This window comes from Eleutherodactylus coqui, chromosome 2 (assembly GCF_035609145.1).
Source record: "Eleutherodactylus coqui strain aEleCoq1 chromosome 2, aEleCoq1.hap1, whole genome shotgun sequence".
Lineage (NCBI taxonomy): Eukaryota > Metazoa > Chordata > Amphibia > Anura > Eleutherodactylidae > Eleutherodactylus > Eleutherodactylus coqui.
The window spans coordinates 274,613,003-274,629,550 of record NC_089838.1 but is presented as its reverse complement, the minus strand read 5'-3'; the positions used below and the strand labels follow the sequence as shown (position 1 = coordinate 274,629,550).

Sequence of the window (16,548 nt, the reverse complement as noted above, 5' to 3'; positions counted from 1 at the left end):
TTTACTTATATCCAACGTAGCATTCATCCCAACCATGTACTGAATAGAGGACTGAAAGAAAACCTCATTCAAGTTCCTATACATTGCTGGGCCAAAAATCAAAGTGGCACTGTGCTTGCACATAGGGCTGTATCTCCTTTTTACTTGGCAACACAGGGGATTACACCAGCCGAAAACCCTCGTTCAGACAATGATAGAATACTGTAACAATATGCAATCTGTGCCCGTGGTGGGAAACCAATATTTAAGGCCTATTTGGAATTGTTATGTCATTTTGTGGGCAACATTTGTCTAAATTATGGGGAATACTAAAGGAAAGTGATTTCATAGTATACAGACATTATTCCAAGTGCCCTGATACATCATGGGGCTAACAGTAGGGAACTTCTTGTATCCAACAGGAAAAGGTGAGCAAGGAACAAGTCAATGATTTAGGAAGAAGGAGAGCAATCATTGACCCAGTCACCTCCGCTACCTCTTAATGCAATGCAACTTAAAGGCTTTGAACAATTTTGTACAATTTTCACGGCCGGCCGATATACGCTACATTGGGAGGGATAAAACTGGTGAATGGGCGCACAAATCAAACGTTTGTGTGCCCGTTCAGACGGCATGGGTCCCAGCGCATAAAGGCCAAGACTACCATGCAGTGGCCCTTTCCCCTTCCTCCCCTTTGCAGGCTCACTTCTGCTCTCCTCTCCGCTCGTTCTTTGTAATGGGAGGGGGCAGTGCAGGGGCTGAGCTAAACGAAGTCCCATCCTGCCTCCTCCCATTGCAAAGAGCCAGCGGGGATGAGAGCAGAAGTGAGCCTGCACAAGGGGAGGAGAGCAGACGGAGGGAGTTTAGCAGCCACAATGCAAAACTCCCTCCCACCTCCGGCCACTGCCATGGGCTCCCATGTATTCCAGCCCAAAAGATAGTTCCAGGACTATCTTTGGGGCCTGACGTAAAAATACCAGGCGCTATATTGGCCGGTCGGGCGCTTTTACGTCTCAGGAATACGCCCATGTGATCTGATGCATTGAAATCCAATGCATCAGATCATAGCGTATATCAGACGGCCGTGGGATAGAGCCCTAAGACTCAATAGAAGATCTGTCAGTGAAGCTGGACTGATGGCTTAGTTTCGCTCTGCTCTCCTGTCCTGCACCTTCATATCAGCTGATTTACCGTATGACCATAGCAAAGTTTATCTTTGTTGTGGTGATGATAAAAAAGACAAAAAAGGAAAGGTAAGGGCTAAAAATTAAGTCAACTGATGATCTACTGAGACTCAGCCTGCAGTTTCTATATACAGTGATATGTAGAAGTTGCAGAAGACAAACTGTAACATTTTTTTTTATCAAACCCTATTATAAAAATGATTGTCAGCACAAAATACATGCAAAAATACTTCCCACCCCCAAGATGTCTATAGCCTTTGAAGGGGTTTTTCTATCAATGCACACATTGATAGCAGTGGGGGAATAAGTCATGTATTAAATAGAAATAACATCTATAGTCACCTCATTGCTGCTGTGCTGCTGCTCCACCAACGCACCCATCCACTGATGCTTAGTTTACTTGGTCTGCAGCATTTGGTTGTTTACCCACATGACTGCTACAGCCAATAGGAGGCCTGCAAGGGACATCATCAGTAACATCCCATAAACATAGTATGTAGGGCCGAAAAAAAGACATATGCCCATCCAGTTTAGCCTATTACTGCCCAATGTTGATCCAGAGAAAAGCAAAAAAAAAACAAACAGTGAGGTAGAATCCAATTGTCCACATTTTTAAGGGAAAATTTCCTTCCTGACTCCAATTTGGCAGTCGAAATAATCCCCGTTCACCGTCTCTTCTGAAGTAATTAATGATTATAACTAGAGATGCGCGAGTATACTCGCTAAGGCACATTACTCGAGCGAGTAGTGCCTTAGCCGAGTATCTCCCCGCTCGTCTCTAAAGATTCGGGGGCCGGCGCGGGTGACAGGTGAGTTGCGGCGGGGAGCGGGGGGGGGGGGGGGGGAGAGGGAGAGAGAGATCTCCCCTCCGTTCCTCCCCGCTCTCCCCCGCCGCTCCCCGGCCCCCGAATCTTTAGAGACAAGCGGGCAGGTACTCGGCTAAGGCACTACTCACTTGAGTAATGTGCCTTAGCGAGTATACTCGCTCATCCCTAATTATAACATATAATATTGTATCACCCAAGAAAGGCGTCCAGGCCCCTCTTGTACTCTTTTATCGAAATTGCCATCACCACGTCCTCAGGCAGAGAGTTCCATAGTCTGACTGCTCTTCTACGTTAGTAGTCCACATGACTGGTTTACAGGATGTCACCAGACTAGCAGAACCAATGACTTCACCTGCCAGATGCCGTGGCACCGAAGCACCAAAGTGGTGCTCTGTCCTCACAGTGAGTATAGTGCTTTATATTTTATATAGCTTTAGATGTGGGAGGGTGCAAAACTATATAAAAAACTTCCCTTTATGCTCACCGTTTCTTGGCAGTCAGTGGCTACAGATCATATACTCGTGTAGGTGGGTTTTGGGGTGATTTAAAAAGCATAATGCACCATTATTCGTGTGTCAATCGTACCAAATTTATGATGTGTGTCACTTTCACATTGACAGTTTTAAGAAAAGGGGCAGTTTAGCAAGAGAAGGAGCACATTTTATGACTCCTCTTAGCCTCTTTTTATAGATACATTAGATATCCAAATGATCAGGGACATGTAATAAATACATTATGTATTCCAATTTTTGCTGCAATTTCCACTAGAATTCAGGAACATTTTGTTTTAATAAATTTCCCTCAATAGTTGACATTTATTAGCGGGGTTTTTTCCGCCGGTGTATTTATATGGAGGAGATAGCGAGAATTGTGTGTCATGTATTAAAAGGCCTGCATTAGTTAATGAATGAGGCACATTTGGAAATCTCTATCTGTTTGGAAAGCTTTTTCAGCCTGCTGTATATTTGGTCCTGCATTTTGCAATTTCCTCATTTGAATTATGTGGTGTGATCTATGGCTCCTGCCAATCCATGCCCAATTTTCTGGTCTCTTCTCAGTTTTAATGAAAGTCAAAATTTAGAAAAACGTAGCCACTTGTATTTTAGGTTCAGTGCGTCTTTAAAAGGTTTTACAGTTAGCACCGAAAGCTTCTTCTATACTGCATGTAGCCCAATATGCCTTTTTTTGCCTTTAGTTTCCTAATAAGCTACAAATAGTGCCTATTCGTTTCCACTCCAGAAATTATTTTAATGTATGCGTCTCATCCTCAACATGATGATGTGCTTAAAAGATCTGATTAAAGAGCTGATCTCCTTCATGTTTTCATAGACATCAATCTAATTAGTCAAATCTCTCAATTAAACTAGATAAACTGCAGATAACTTCATTTGTAAACTGCTGTAAATGTTACACCCTTGGTTTTATTGCAGGCTGGTTTAAAAAAAAAAAAGCAAGTGAGTGGAATGAATGACTTTCAATGGAGATACATTTACACAATGACTGCACAGGCTGATGCCAGATCACAGCGCACATTTGCTTGTGTGTATTGATGCAAAATTTGGAAAGGACACCAACTTCAACATTGACCTGCAATCCCCTCAGACTAAGGACTCTTATACACAGGTGAGTTTGCGTAAATTTTTGTGTTCTTCTTCATCTCTTCTGGCTGGGGATTGAAAAGTCCCCGCCTCCTGGAAGCGCTGCCTCTGATTGACTGATGCTTAGCCAATCAGAGCTTGTACTCGATGAATGGATGAAGCTGCAGCGGAGCCAGACAGCGCTTCTGGGTGATGAATACTTTTTAAAATTTCCTGTAGCTAGGTCTTATTTTTGGGGAAGGGCTTATATTTCTAGACCCCCCATTTCCCCCCAAAAATCCTCACAAGTAGTGCTACAAAGTCGCGCGACTTTGTAGCGTTACAAAATCGCGGTATCACAAGAAAATGCAGAGATATCGCACGGACCAGTGATGTGATATTGCTGCTATTTTCTTGCGGCAATGCCGTGTCGCCAAAACCAGGAGTGCAGAGAAGGTATAATAGAAAGATTTGTATGTCTTCTGTATTTTGGACCCACTCCTGGTTTTGGCTCACAAAACACTGAACATAAAAACTGTTGTGTGAAAGTGCCCTAGTACCAATATGGTAAAATGTCCCTTTTCTGTTAATTTTCCCAGGGGCATCAAGCAATTTCAATCTGGCCCTGCTGGCAAGTTGTCCCCAGAGCAGTAATGTAGTAAAAATGCTGACCTTGCAGGTCTTCCCTTCAGACCACCAGGGATCCTAGTACTATGATGTCCTATTCCTGCAAATTTTCCCAGTATCACCCAACCTTAATCCGGTCCTGCTTGCAAGTGATCTTCAGAGCAGTTGCACACTGTAATAAAAGTGCTGATCTGGCAGGCTTTCCCTCCTGACCACCAGGGGCCCTAATACTGGACTATTGTAAAATGTCCCTTTTTGCTAATTTTACAACAAAACTATTTTCAAAATACCGTACTCTGGCTAAAAATACATTTAACATATATAGAAGTAGAGACAGACAGACAGACAGACAGATAGATAGATAGATAGATAGATAGATAGATATAGACAGAGAGACAGATAGATAGATAGATATAAGATAGACAGATAGATAGATAGATAGATATAAGATAGACAGATAGATAGATAGATAGACAGACAGACAGACAGACAGACAGACAGATAGATAGATAGATATGAGATAGATTACGCTGCGGGATTCTGCATGCAACCTTAAACCGGATCCTTCTATCACTATGCTACTGATTCTCCTTAGGGAGAGCACCTAGAAGGTGAGTGAGGCGATTTATAAAGCTGTGCATACTCCTCTGGGTAATATGCAAATAAGGGAGATGGAACAATACTGATAAAACGGCACTTCCAGTAATATAATCGGAGCATTCTAAAGCCGCTCTTATTATGGATGACTGCTTATGAAAATTAGACATTACTAAACCATACTGCTATTTGTACACTATTAGGAAGAACAAACAGACACAAACACTGTCAGATATCCTTAGCAGCGGCTCCTTGAGATCAGATTATGTCTCTTGGAATGGATGAATATAGAATTCGATGCAGAGACCTCTTCAGTGTGCCCCCCTTATTATACAGCGCCCCCATACTGTAAGTCCAGGAATGCCTTCCATTAAATATAAAGCATCCCTGGCTGCGCTCTGCGCCTCCCCCGTCGCACTAATAAATGAGGCGTGAGATAATTATATATTGATGAGGCAAACTGGTTTGAAGATTTGCTTTCCGCTCTGTTGCCTGGCTGACAAGCCGCTCCTCTGTGTCCAAGGGGTTAAACAAGCCTTCCTCTGGAGAATGCTTCGTGTAAAAAGACCAATTTCATTAGTTAAAGAGATTAACTGAAGCAGAGAACCGCAGAAAATATTGTATCAGACAGCCTGTGCTCTCCGGTAATATAGATGTGCTGCTGTGTCCGCGCATACAATGCAGGCATGAGCTGCGGAATAGGAGATGCTACTCTTCCTATTACTCATCCGCATGCTCACCTGTCTATATGGATGCCCTGGGTCAGGTAGGTACCAAGCGGTGACCCGCTTAGAACAATCCCTACTTGTTGGAAGGGTCCCTAGACAGGAAACTGATTACAATGTGTCCCTATGCAGAGCAATCAGCTGTATTATGTAAGGTAGCCTAAAAGTAGGTGTTGAATATGCCTGCAGCGCCACCATAGGAGAATATAAGCATTACACAGTATCTGTTCATATCAATGGGTTGTTCGTGTAGTTGGAAGGAGCTGCTCTCTATTAAAGGTACTTTCAGATGAACTACTATCGTTCAAGAAATCGTTAAAACGAGCGAAAGTGAATGATAATCGGTCAGGGGCTTCCCTTCATCTCCCAGGGGTGTCCCCTCATCCCCGCAACGAAGGGAACTGCCCAGGAGATAACAGAGTTCCCCCGGGGAGTCCTCTCATCCCTGCGATGGTGGAGATGAAGGGGTTCCCCGCCCCGACTCGTGGCTTCCCTTCTTACCTGTGGGGACACAATACTTCTGGGTTTAGCTGAGGGCAGAACTTGCTACCCTCCCTTTTTTTCCAGCTCCCATAGGAGTCTATGGACCCTCCTGCGAATCGTGCACCAAAGATAGGTCATGACCTATCCAGTTGCTGAATTTCAGGCGCTGAGTCCTATCTTTTTAGGTGCAATTTTTTTTTTTTGCGCGGCTAAAATTCCTTCATCTGAACGTTTCCATTAGTCGTGGGTTTTTTTGCTTGTGTAAGTTAGCTGCGCAAATTCCCTCGTGTGAATGAGCCCTTATACAGCCAATGTGAAACACTGAAGATTCTCTTTTGAACAAGCCAATGATGTATCTGCCTGTATAAACAGACTGTATGAGCAACCGCTATTTCGTTCATTCAAACAATAGTTGACCCCAATGGCTCCTTCGCACGGGTGTAGGGGTTTTTGGCGCGCCGCAGAGTATTTGTGCTATGAATGAGCCTTTTTTGTATACATAACTGCCTATTTTATAGTATTTTTGTGCATGCAGGGCATGTTCATTTGTGCCCAGCAGATAACACGCTTCCGCACACGTCTGTAACTGGGGGTGGTTTTTGTGCATGTAAAATCTATGCACACTAAACACAGAGAATAGAAGCCATTGACTTCAATGGGCTTGTTCCCACAAACGCGTTTTACATGCACATTTTGCGCGCGCAGAAAAAAGTAGGACCTTCCTGTATTTTGTGCAGCAAAGGCCCCATAGAAGTCTATGGAAGGGGGGCAAATATGCAAGGAGAAGCGTGAAACCCTGTGTAAAACGCAGGTAAAAGAACACATCTGGACCTTATGAGGCTTAATAGCCTTTTAATCCATGGATGTGTCACAGGCACATATAAACTGGCCAAGCGTGCGCAAAAACAGTAATATGCAGCAGACGCGCGCTTAAAACTACCTCTTCAAAGCTTCTTCATACCGCCCCATAGACTTCAGTGGGGACCGTGGATGTACAAATGCACACACAGTAGAGCATGTCCTTTTTTTGCGCATGCTAGGAATGCACACGCAAAAACGGAAAATGTGTACGAGCCCATTCATATCAATAGGCCTTGTTGTCTGCGCATTGCGCACGCTAATGTTGTTTACACGAATATGCCCGTGTGAAGGAGCCCTCAGAATTGCCTAGTAGAGTATATGAAAGTGGGTTTTCTAAAGCAGCCAATCCCTTTAAGAGGGTTGTACCGAAATTACAATTTACCCCCAAGATACAGAAAACAGGGGTTCTGTGTCCTCCTCTGCTTGTTATCGCAGGGTTGTTTCTCCCACCTGCAGCGACGTCGCACTGGCTGAGCATGTCTGCCGAGTCGGCAGCCGATGGAAACACCCAAGCACTATCCCTATAGTTCTACTGAAAATGAGTGGAGCAGCAGAGCGCTTGTGCGACCGTCGAGCTATTAATTCTCCTCCTCATTGCACTTATGTATACTGTATGGTTGCATTAGCTATGTATACAGCACGGCAGCATTATTTCTGTATACCATATGGTTGCATTAGCTATGTGTACTGTATGGCAGCATTATTTCTGTATACCATATGGTCGCATTAGCTATGTGTACAGTATGGCAGCATTATTTCTGTATACCATATGGTCGCATTAGCTATGTGTACAGTATGGCAGCATTATTTCTGTATACCATATGGTCGCATTAGCTATGTGTACAGTATGGTAGGATTATTTCTGTATACCATACGGTTACATTAGCTATGTGTACAGTATGGCAGCATTATTTCTGTATACCATATGGTTGCATTAGCTATGTGTACAGTATGGCAGCATTATTTCTGTATACCATATGGTCGCATTAGCTATGTGTACAGTATGGCAGGATTATTTCTGTATACCATATGGTCGCATTAGCTATATGTACAGTATAGCAGCATCATTTCTGTATACCATTTGGTTGCATTAGCTATGTGTACAGTATGGCAGCATTATTTCTGTATACCATACGGTTACATTAGCTATGTGTACAGTATGGTAGCATTATTTCTGTATACCATATGGTCGCATTAGCTATGTGTACAGTATAGCAGCATCATTTCTGTATACCATATGGTTGCATTAGCTATGTGTACAGTATGGCAGCATTATTTCTGTATACCATATGGTTGCATTAGCTATATGTACAGTATTGCAGCATTATTTCTGTATACCATATGGTCGCATTAGCTATGTGTACTGTATGGCAGCATTATTTCTGTATACCATATGGTTGCATTAGCTATGTGTACAGTATGGCAGCGTAATCTGTTTTCATTGTATAGTGATAACATAGATTCACTTTACAAGGAGCGCATTGACTATTCTTATTAAACCTTTATATTTGCATATACTCTGTCTGGAAATCCTTCCTTGACCACATTCTGCATACTGTATGGTATGGGTGGTGGCACATGGCTATTAAGATGGTTTGTCACTGTCACAAGGAGTCATAATCAACTCGACACATTGTAACAGTCACTATGGCAAGAACACAATTGTCACTTAGAACTCTTAGAAATCTTCAGCCAATAAATATACAGCTTTACATACAAAGCAGACACATAAAAGCCGGCAGTGAGGGACGGCTCCACTCAGATCTGTGGTTACACAACAAGTTATAGTTCCAATATGCCAATTCCAGGAGTCCAGTAAATGTATATCACATAGCAACACATGAGATGCAGATCCATGACTCACAACAAGACGCCGCTTATCGAAGAACACAACTGAACTCGCAAGGTGCTGCTCAGTGATACTGCACATATCTCCCCATGCGATAACACATTGCTTAGCACTTATCACTTTTGCTACAGATGGCCTTGTTTTCTTAATGTTTTGCGGGCATGAAAATCATATACATGATATATATGTTTATCAGTGCAGCCAGTTTTGTCAGTCTTGGCGCCACCAAAGCATCAGACTGTTTGCACGTCCCATGAGATTGGTTGCAGATTGGCTGGATCTAGCAATACATTTCTAATGTCTGTACTTTTAGATAGCTGAGAGGTCTGTACTTGGTGTAGACTTGGTTATGCACTAATAAGTAGATCATTATAGATGCATGTTAGACTAATTACACTTGCTATGTCCTTATATATAAGTATCTGTTGACACATGCATATAAAGGTATTAAAAGAGTTTAGGGGCAGCAACGATTTAGAGTACTTGTCCCATGTATTAGGAAACTGCAGGGCTGGGATGAAGGGTAAGAAGAGACAGGTGACTGTCGAGGGCGCCATCTCATATCAGGCCACAGTGCACCAATGAACGCTTCCATTAGGAAGAAAGTGCTCATTGGGAGGGGGGTGTAAGTGGTGGAACATAGGGAGAGCTGACACAGGGGAGGGCAAATGTTGGCACAAGGAGGTAGGGAGACAGAGTAAGGGACAAGTGGTGACAGTTGGGAGAGGGGGACATTGAACATAGTTGGAAGGGGGGTGATGTTGGCACAGGGTTCTAGAGGGGGGAGGCAATTAGTCATAAATGGTGAGAGGGAGCATTGGGAGACAAGTGGTGGTGTATGGAGAGAGGGGGAAAGGGAGATAAGTGGTGGCACATGAGGATGGTAAAGGGAGGGACAAGTTGTGATAAAGAAGGATACATGGTGAGGAAGGTCAAGTGGTGGCTTGGGGAATATAATATTAAAAATGTAAATTTTTCTTTGGTAAATCCACTTTTAAGGTGAATTTACATCTTTTATTAAAGTCGTTCCAGATTTATTTTATGGGTGGGGAGAGCGCCATTGGCCTTATCTGCCTAGGACACTAAACCAACACTGGGAAACTGCATAAATACTAACATCCAAAGATATTCTTAAAGCATCTCCATTCACAAGTAAGGTTTGCTAATATAGACATACTCAAACACAAACCGTAACTACAGTAAACTGAGAGTTGTCCACCATCTTAATCCATTGGGTGTAGTAAAGCATGCAGCTTGCAAGGAACATGATCCTGAATATAAGTGATGGAGAAATTGCCCTTTATGGGATTGCCTAATACAGTAGCTTCACCAAACCTTTTATAGACTACTGAGGGTACACTTACTGTCCTTAAAGGTGGATTACACTAAGCTAATACCCTCCATCGTCTCTGCTGCTGATACTCACAGATTGCTACTCAAAGGATTTCCATTATAGAAGTCTCACAGCCCATGGCATAAATCACACGCTATTGAAATGATGAACACAACTCGGCTCCCCATGGATCTGATTTATGTTACTAGGATAGTTGCATATGCATGAAATTTCGGACGCATTCTAAAATATAACCAGATACATCACTTTGGGGAAGCTGGTAGCGCTTTGTGCTTCAGGTGTGTGGTGCAGGGGGTAATGCCAACATGCCACTCTACCATAGTTAGGATATTGAGGCACAGGGTTATGGCAGCAATATGAATCTTTGCCCTGGGTGAAGGAGAGCCTGGATACTGTTTTATGAATGATGTTTATGGTTAATGTTAATAATACAGGTTTTGTATGTAACCTTTATCATTAGGCCCCCTGTCCACGGGCGTTGCGGTATCGGCCGCGGGAGCCGCCGCTCAGGAGCAGGAGCCGCAGACGATTCTCCGCCAGTCAGCCTAATCTAATAGATAGGCTGACCAAGGAGAATCGGGGCAATTCACAGCATGCAGCGAATTGCCCGCCGCAAGCGGAGAATCGCAATGACTCTCCGCTCCTGGACAGGAGGGCCGGCGCTTTCCATAGCAATGCTTCAGACGACGAAATCACGCCAGTAAAAGGCACCTTAATGATCTACAATCAGAGGAAGTAATAAACATACAGTACAAAAATAACAAATATTACAAGAAATCAACCAAATATTTAGGAAGTAGAAGAGCAACAATTAGCTGCAACACTTACAATGAGAGCAGTTCTGATAATAGAGAGCGGTCACAATTTTAGTTGTCAGCATAGTTGGCAGAATTCGAGCGCTGGTTACGGTACCTGAATTATGAATGGAGAAGGCAGAGGGGCTGTCAGCTTGTGCTGGAAACCATCACAACAGCCCGCTCCCTCTTCATTCAGGATATAGGCTCTGTAAGTGGCATCCGCATTCTGCCAAACTCCCTACCATTCTCTCGGTTAGTTAAATTTGCTATTCAGGGCTTCTTCACACGAGCGTATATGCAAAGTCTATGGCAGGTCCGAAAATACGCAAGAGGATGGGTGTGGCACTGCGCAAAAGGCAGGGGAAAGAAGACAGATGGAACTTATAAGGTTTAAATAGCCATTAGGTTCCACGGAAAGGTTGTGTCACATGCCTGCGAACTGGCCTTGCATACACGAAAATTACAGTAATATGCGCAGATATGGCACAACACCCTGATTATGGTCCCCTTGAAACCTCGTTCATGCGCAAAATGTATTTTTGCACACGCTCGTGTATTTTTGCACACGCTCGTGTTTTTTCGCATACGCTCGCCACCCCAAATGGTGCAGATTTTGATGAGGATCTGCACCAAAATCCAAAGTGCTAAATATGTGGCACACCAAAATCCGCTACGTTTTAATGTATCCTTAGCTTGGGGTCACTAGGGTGTAAGCGCATTTATGCGCACATTTACAACGCGGATTTGCGCAATGGGCGTAAGGCCTGTTTAACAAAAACGTATTTGCGCAGCGTTTTGCACGCACAATATGTAGTGAATAGAACCCATTGATTTCAATGGGTTCAGTTACATAAGTGTATTTTGCGTGCGCATTTAGTTTGCGCAATAAAATGCACAAGTCCTATTTCACTGCGTATCTATGCGCGAAGAAAAACACATATTGAATTAACTGAGTTGCCCATTTCAATAAATGGGAGCATGGTCACGTGTTGTTAAGTGCGCACGAATCTGCACAACGTCCGCGCGTGTAAAGTACAGTGAAACGTGTACATGCGCGGGCAGTCATACAATTTTCATTGCGCAAATGTATGTGTAAATACACTTACACCCATGTGACACCGGTCTAGGGGCTTATTCAGGCGACTATATGCACAAATACGCTCACATCAGTGCAATGTATTTACGCAGGTTGCTTCGTGTGCGTATTGACCCATAGTACCGTATTTTTTGCGCACGCTGGGCATGCTCACATGCAAGTGCAAAGCACCCCCATCCTGGTTTAAAAGGCTATTTAATCTAATGAGGTCCAGATGTGTTCTGTTTTTCATAGAATTGCGCCGTGTATTGTTCTTTTGTGCACCTCCCATAAACTTTTATAGGCTTTTGCTGCGCAATACGCAGAAAGATAAAGCAGGTACTTATTTTTTTGCGTGTGCACGAAATAAAATATACTGTACTGTGCGTGTATAATTACTGTCATTTTTGCGCACGCAAGCCTAGATCACACCCTCTCCATGGAATTTAATGGCTATTAAAGCCTAATAAGATGCAGCTGTCTTCTTTTTCCTGCATTTTGCGCAGTGTCACACTCTTCCCCTTGCGTATTTTCGCACCTCCCATAGACTTCTATGGCACTTTTGCTGCGTAAAACGTAGGAAAATAGAGCAGGTCCTATTGTTTTTGCACACGCACTGCATGCTTGTGAGAATGAACCCACTGAAATCAATGGCTCCCATTCTCGGTGTTTAGTGCGCACAGATTTTACGTGTGCAAATACCTATGCAAACGCGGTCGTGTGAAGAAGCCCTTACACAGGCAGAAGACTTAGCTGGCACACGTTTTCTGTTATGGAATGCTTGCACTTCTGACAAGTGCCAGCAATGTCTTAAAGACACAGGTATTATGCTAGGTTGCGTCCTTTTCGAAAATGCAGCAGGCTCTTGGTACAGAGTTTTTTCTAGCATTTAATCCATAGGCTGCTCTGCAGGATGGTAGATACCCCACATACAGGCATGTACAAAGTGTCGCAAAATGAAAAATGCCATTAATAACACTTGCTATGGAAAACACTTGAAATCAGTGACGTTTTTCTAAAGATATGGACCACTTTCAGACGGGCGTATATTAGCTCCGTATTTAGTCCTTGGTTTGCAGTCCTAATACAAAGCTAATGTAAATCTAAGTATCTATTCACATGGTCGGATTTTTCACGGCTGTTTTCTTTTTAACGCAGCAAGACCTATTTTTTCTGTTTTTGCCTCAATATTGCTATTATTTGGTATCGGACGCATATTGATAAGCCCTTGACATGTACTGTACAACATGCTTGTGTGGAATTTGCCAAAAACGGCTAAATATACACGGCGTGAAGGTGCCCTAAAAGTGCCAAAAATGTCTAAAAGCCAAGAGCTGTCACCAGCAGCCTTACCACCAGATATACATTATAAATAACGTATGGTAACATTTTTATGACACCCAGTACAGGTGAAGCAAAGCTGAATTTGTAATTTGACTGTTACTTTTATGCACTATGATAGATAAACCCACTAAGACATTTCAGTATGTTTAACTCCAGTCCTGTGTAACACATTATGCTATCAATAAAAGAATTGTGCCACATAACAAACTCGGCTCTGCTTTATCTATTCGAAGATCATTGCATCATTTCTTCTGTACACTTTAGGACGCACCTTGTCATATATCCTATTTGTGACATACTACAGAAATGGCATGACACATAGACATATAATGATACATATGTCCATGTCTACGAAGAGCTGGAGTCACTGACTGACAGCTTGTTACCTGATATAAACCCCCAACCCCTATGCAATTCTTCATGCCTGAGAGGCATATGTCTGTCTTTGCCCAATTCCCTTACATGCTTTTCTCTTCCACCTCTCATGAGTCAATATCATGAATTTGCAAACATTCTCTGCCAACTGTTGTCCCTTCCATCTGGTACATACAGTTTGCTTATATGATACATAGTAGATAGGAGATAGATAGATAGATAGATAGATAGATAGATAGATAGATAGATAGATAGATAGATAGATAGATAGATAGATAGATAGATAGATAGATAGATAGATAGATAGATAGATAGATAGATAGATAGATAGATAGATAGATGTTGATATAGTAACATAGCTAAGCAAAGTGTTAGGTATTGCAGAGCTGAGCATGTCATTTTCATCACAGTATGGTTTTACATAGGACTGCAGGTAAATATTATCTCAGCCTAATTAGTTGCACAAACAATTCAGTCCCAGAAAACAGAAAGAAATATATAGCTCTGCTACATCTGTACTTTACTTCTTCTTGAGTATTACATACATATTCCATACAATGCAGATTTTCTCGATCACTTCCATTTTAGTCCAAGTTAAACTAAACATCACTCACCTATCCAGAGCTATAGCTGTCATGGAGTATATGCTGGTGAACACAGCAGATATAGGGAAGAAGTTATGGAATTTGCAGTAGATCAGTCCATAGTACCAGTGATTATGGATGGCATAGGTGAAGTTCACCACAGTGTTGAAGGCTGACATAGAGGCTTCAGCAAAAGCTAAGTTGACCAAGAAATAGTTGGTGACAGTCCTCATTCGTTTGTGGGCTAAAATGATCCACATGACAATGATATTCCCAACTACTGAGACAATCACTATGATAGAATAGGCTACAGCCCAAAGGGCTATTTGCCAGGGTGGCTGGAGGAAGGGGTTAATGCCACTTTCAGTGCCATTTGTGGAATTATAGTCTGAATCATTCTCTATTGAGATATTCATGGTTAAAGTCTATCAACAGCCTCCAAAGGAAGAAAAAGAATTGTAGAAAAAAAAAAAAAACTTACAGTCCAGGTATAATCAGCTGGAGGGGCTCATTACATGGAGTAGGACAAGTCCCATTGGCAAGCTGTGGTGCTCCTCATGCATCCATAGGGGTTCCTACAGAAGGATATTAGGATATTGATGTCACAGTGCAAAATGTGGGTAATTGCTGCAGCTGCTGGGAGGAGAAGAGTCAGGTTTGTAATAGGCAGGAACTGATGCCAGGAAATGCTGCAGGGTCCTCTAGTTACAGAGCACTGGTGCTGCTGATGCCCCTTCTTCTGCTGATGCCTTCTCTGTAATTCATGTTTCCAGAGTTCTACTACTATGGGAGGCTGAGATGGGATTTAAAGTCAGTGTCACTGAGAGGGGAGGGCATTAGTGACAGTGGGCATGTCTATAGGAGGCTGCTGCTGCTGAGCGGAGAGGTGAGTCTTGGGTCTACAGACTGCAAACATATGGTAAAGGCTCTCTGTGGGGTGCAAAGGCAAGAACTGTCACATCCTGCACCCCTTATCCCCACAGCTGAGACCATGTTAACCATTGCATCGCTGTAAAGCTTGTTCTTTACATATGCAGTGTATGACTTCTTATATGTAGTTGCTACACTGTAAAAAGCACTGCATTTAGATTGTAAGCTCTAATGCGCAAGGAGTTCTTATTGGTTTTTCATTGGTTGTGTTCCCTATATCTCTGGCTCATGCAGCGCTATGGTATATGTTAGTGCCATATAAATAAAGGTTAGTATTATGAACACATTACAGTATTCCCAGAGAGTGATACTTGGGCTGGTTTCAGACAAGCGTATCTTTGCTCCATATTAGGTCGGTGTTGAGGGGACTATAATACAGGGCTAATGTAAATCTATAGGGCTAATCACATGGACATATTCTTTACATCCGTTTTTTGAAAATGCAGCATGATCGAATTTTTGCGCATTTGCCTCACCATTTGTATTCTTTTCTAATGGGCAAATACAGATCAGTATTTGACCAATAGAAAAGAATAAAACTACGGAGGCAAATACAGATGACCAATTGATGACATACAGATGTGGTGTTTTTTTTTTAAAACAAGTCCGGAATATGGATCTGTATTACTGATGCGTTTTTACACGTTCATCTGAAACCAGTCTAAGGGCAGAGTCACATGAGCATATGTCCAAAAACGCTCACCGCAGCACAGCTGTGAAGAGGTACATAATCTGCATGTTGCACGCATGTCTGCGCATACTTCTTGCGCACACAAGGCCAATTTACACGCACACATGACACACCCCTTCCGTGGATTCCTTGGCTAATGTAAAGCCTGATAAGATCCGGATGTGTTATTTTCCCTGCATCTAGCGCAGTGTCACACCCTTCCCCTTGCATATTTTCGTACTTCCCATAGATTTCTATGGCACTTTTGCTGTGCAAAACGAAGGAGAATAAAGCATGACCTTTTTTTTTTTTGCGCATCTATGAAATGTGCACGCAAAACATGTTTATGAGAACGAATCCATTGAAATCAATGGGTTCTATTTTCAGTCTTTAGTATGCGCAGATTTGACGTACGCAGATACCTGAATAAAAATGATCACGTGACTCTGCCCTAAATGTATATTTGGAAAAATCGTGCATTTGAATATACCCTTCACACAGAATCATGCTACGGAATTGCACGTCCGCAATGTACTTACACCCACGTTTTGTGGCCGGTCGGGTGATTTTATGCGTGTATGCTCCACATTCTTGTGTATTCATGGCACAATTTCAATGCGCAATACGCTGTGCAAATACGCCTAAGAATGTAGGCACACAGACTGGTTTTACTGTGTTTATTTGCAGAACTCTGTCAGCTTTGTCACATT

At 42.7% G+C, this 16,548-nt stretch overlaps 1 protein-coding gene across 3 annotated transcripts in view; it reads right to left on the bottom strand.

Moving 5' to 3' along the window:
* The window catches only part of TACR1 (tachykinin receptor 1), a 217,175-nt gene extending 202,171 nt beyond the window's left edge, over nt 1–15,004 (bottom strand). For all 3 annotated transcript variants that reach the window (XM_066593021.1, XM_066593020.1, XM_066593019.1), the window contains exon 1: nt 14,269–15,004. In XM_066593021.1, coding sequence (XP_066449118.1) covers nt 14,269–14,654 — 386 coding nt within the window. In that variant the 5' untranslated portion in view covers nt 14,655–15,004. The remainder of the gene's footprint in view (nt 1–14,268) is intronic.
* Nucleotides 15,005–16,548: the final 1,544 nt, after the last annotated feature.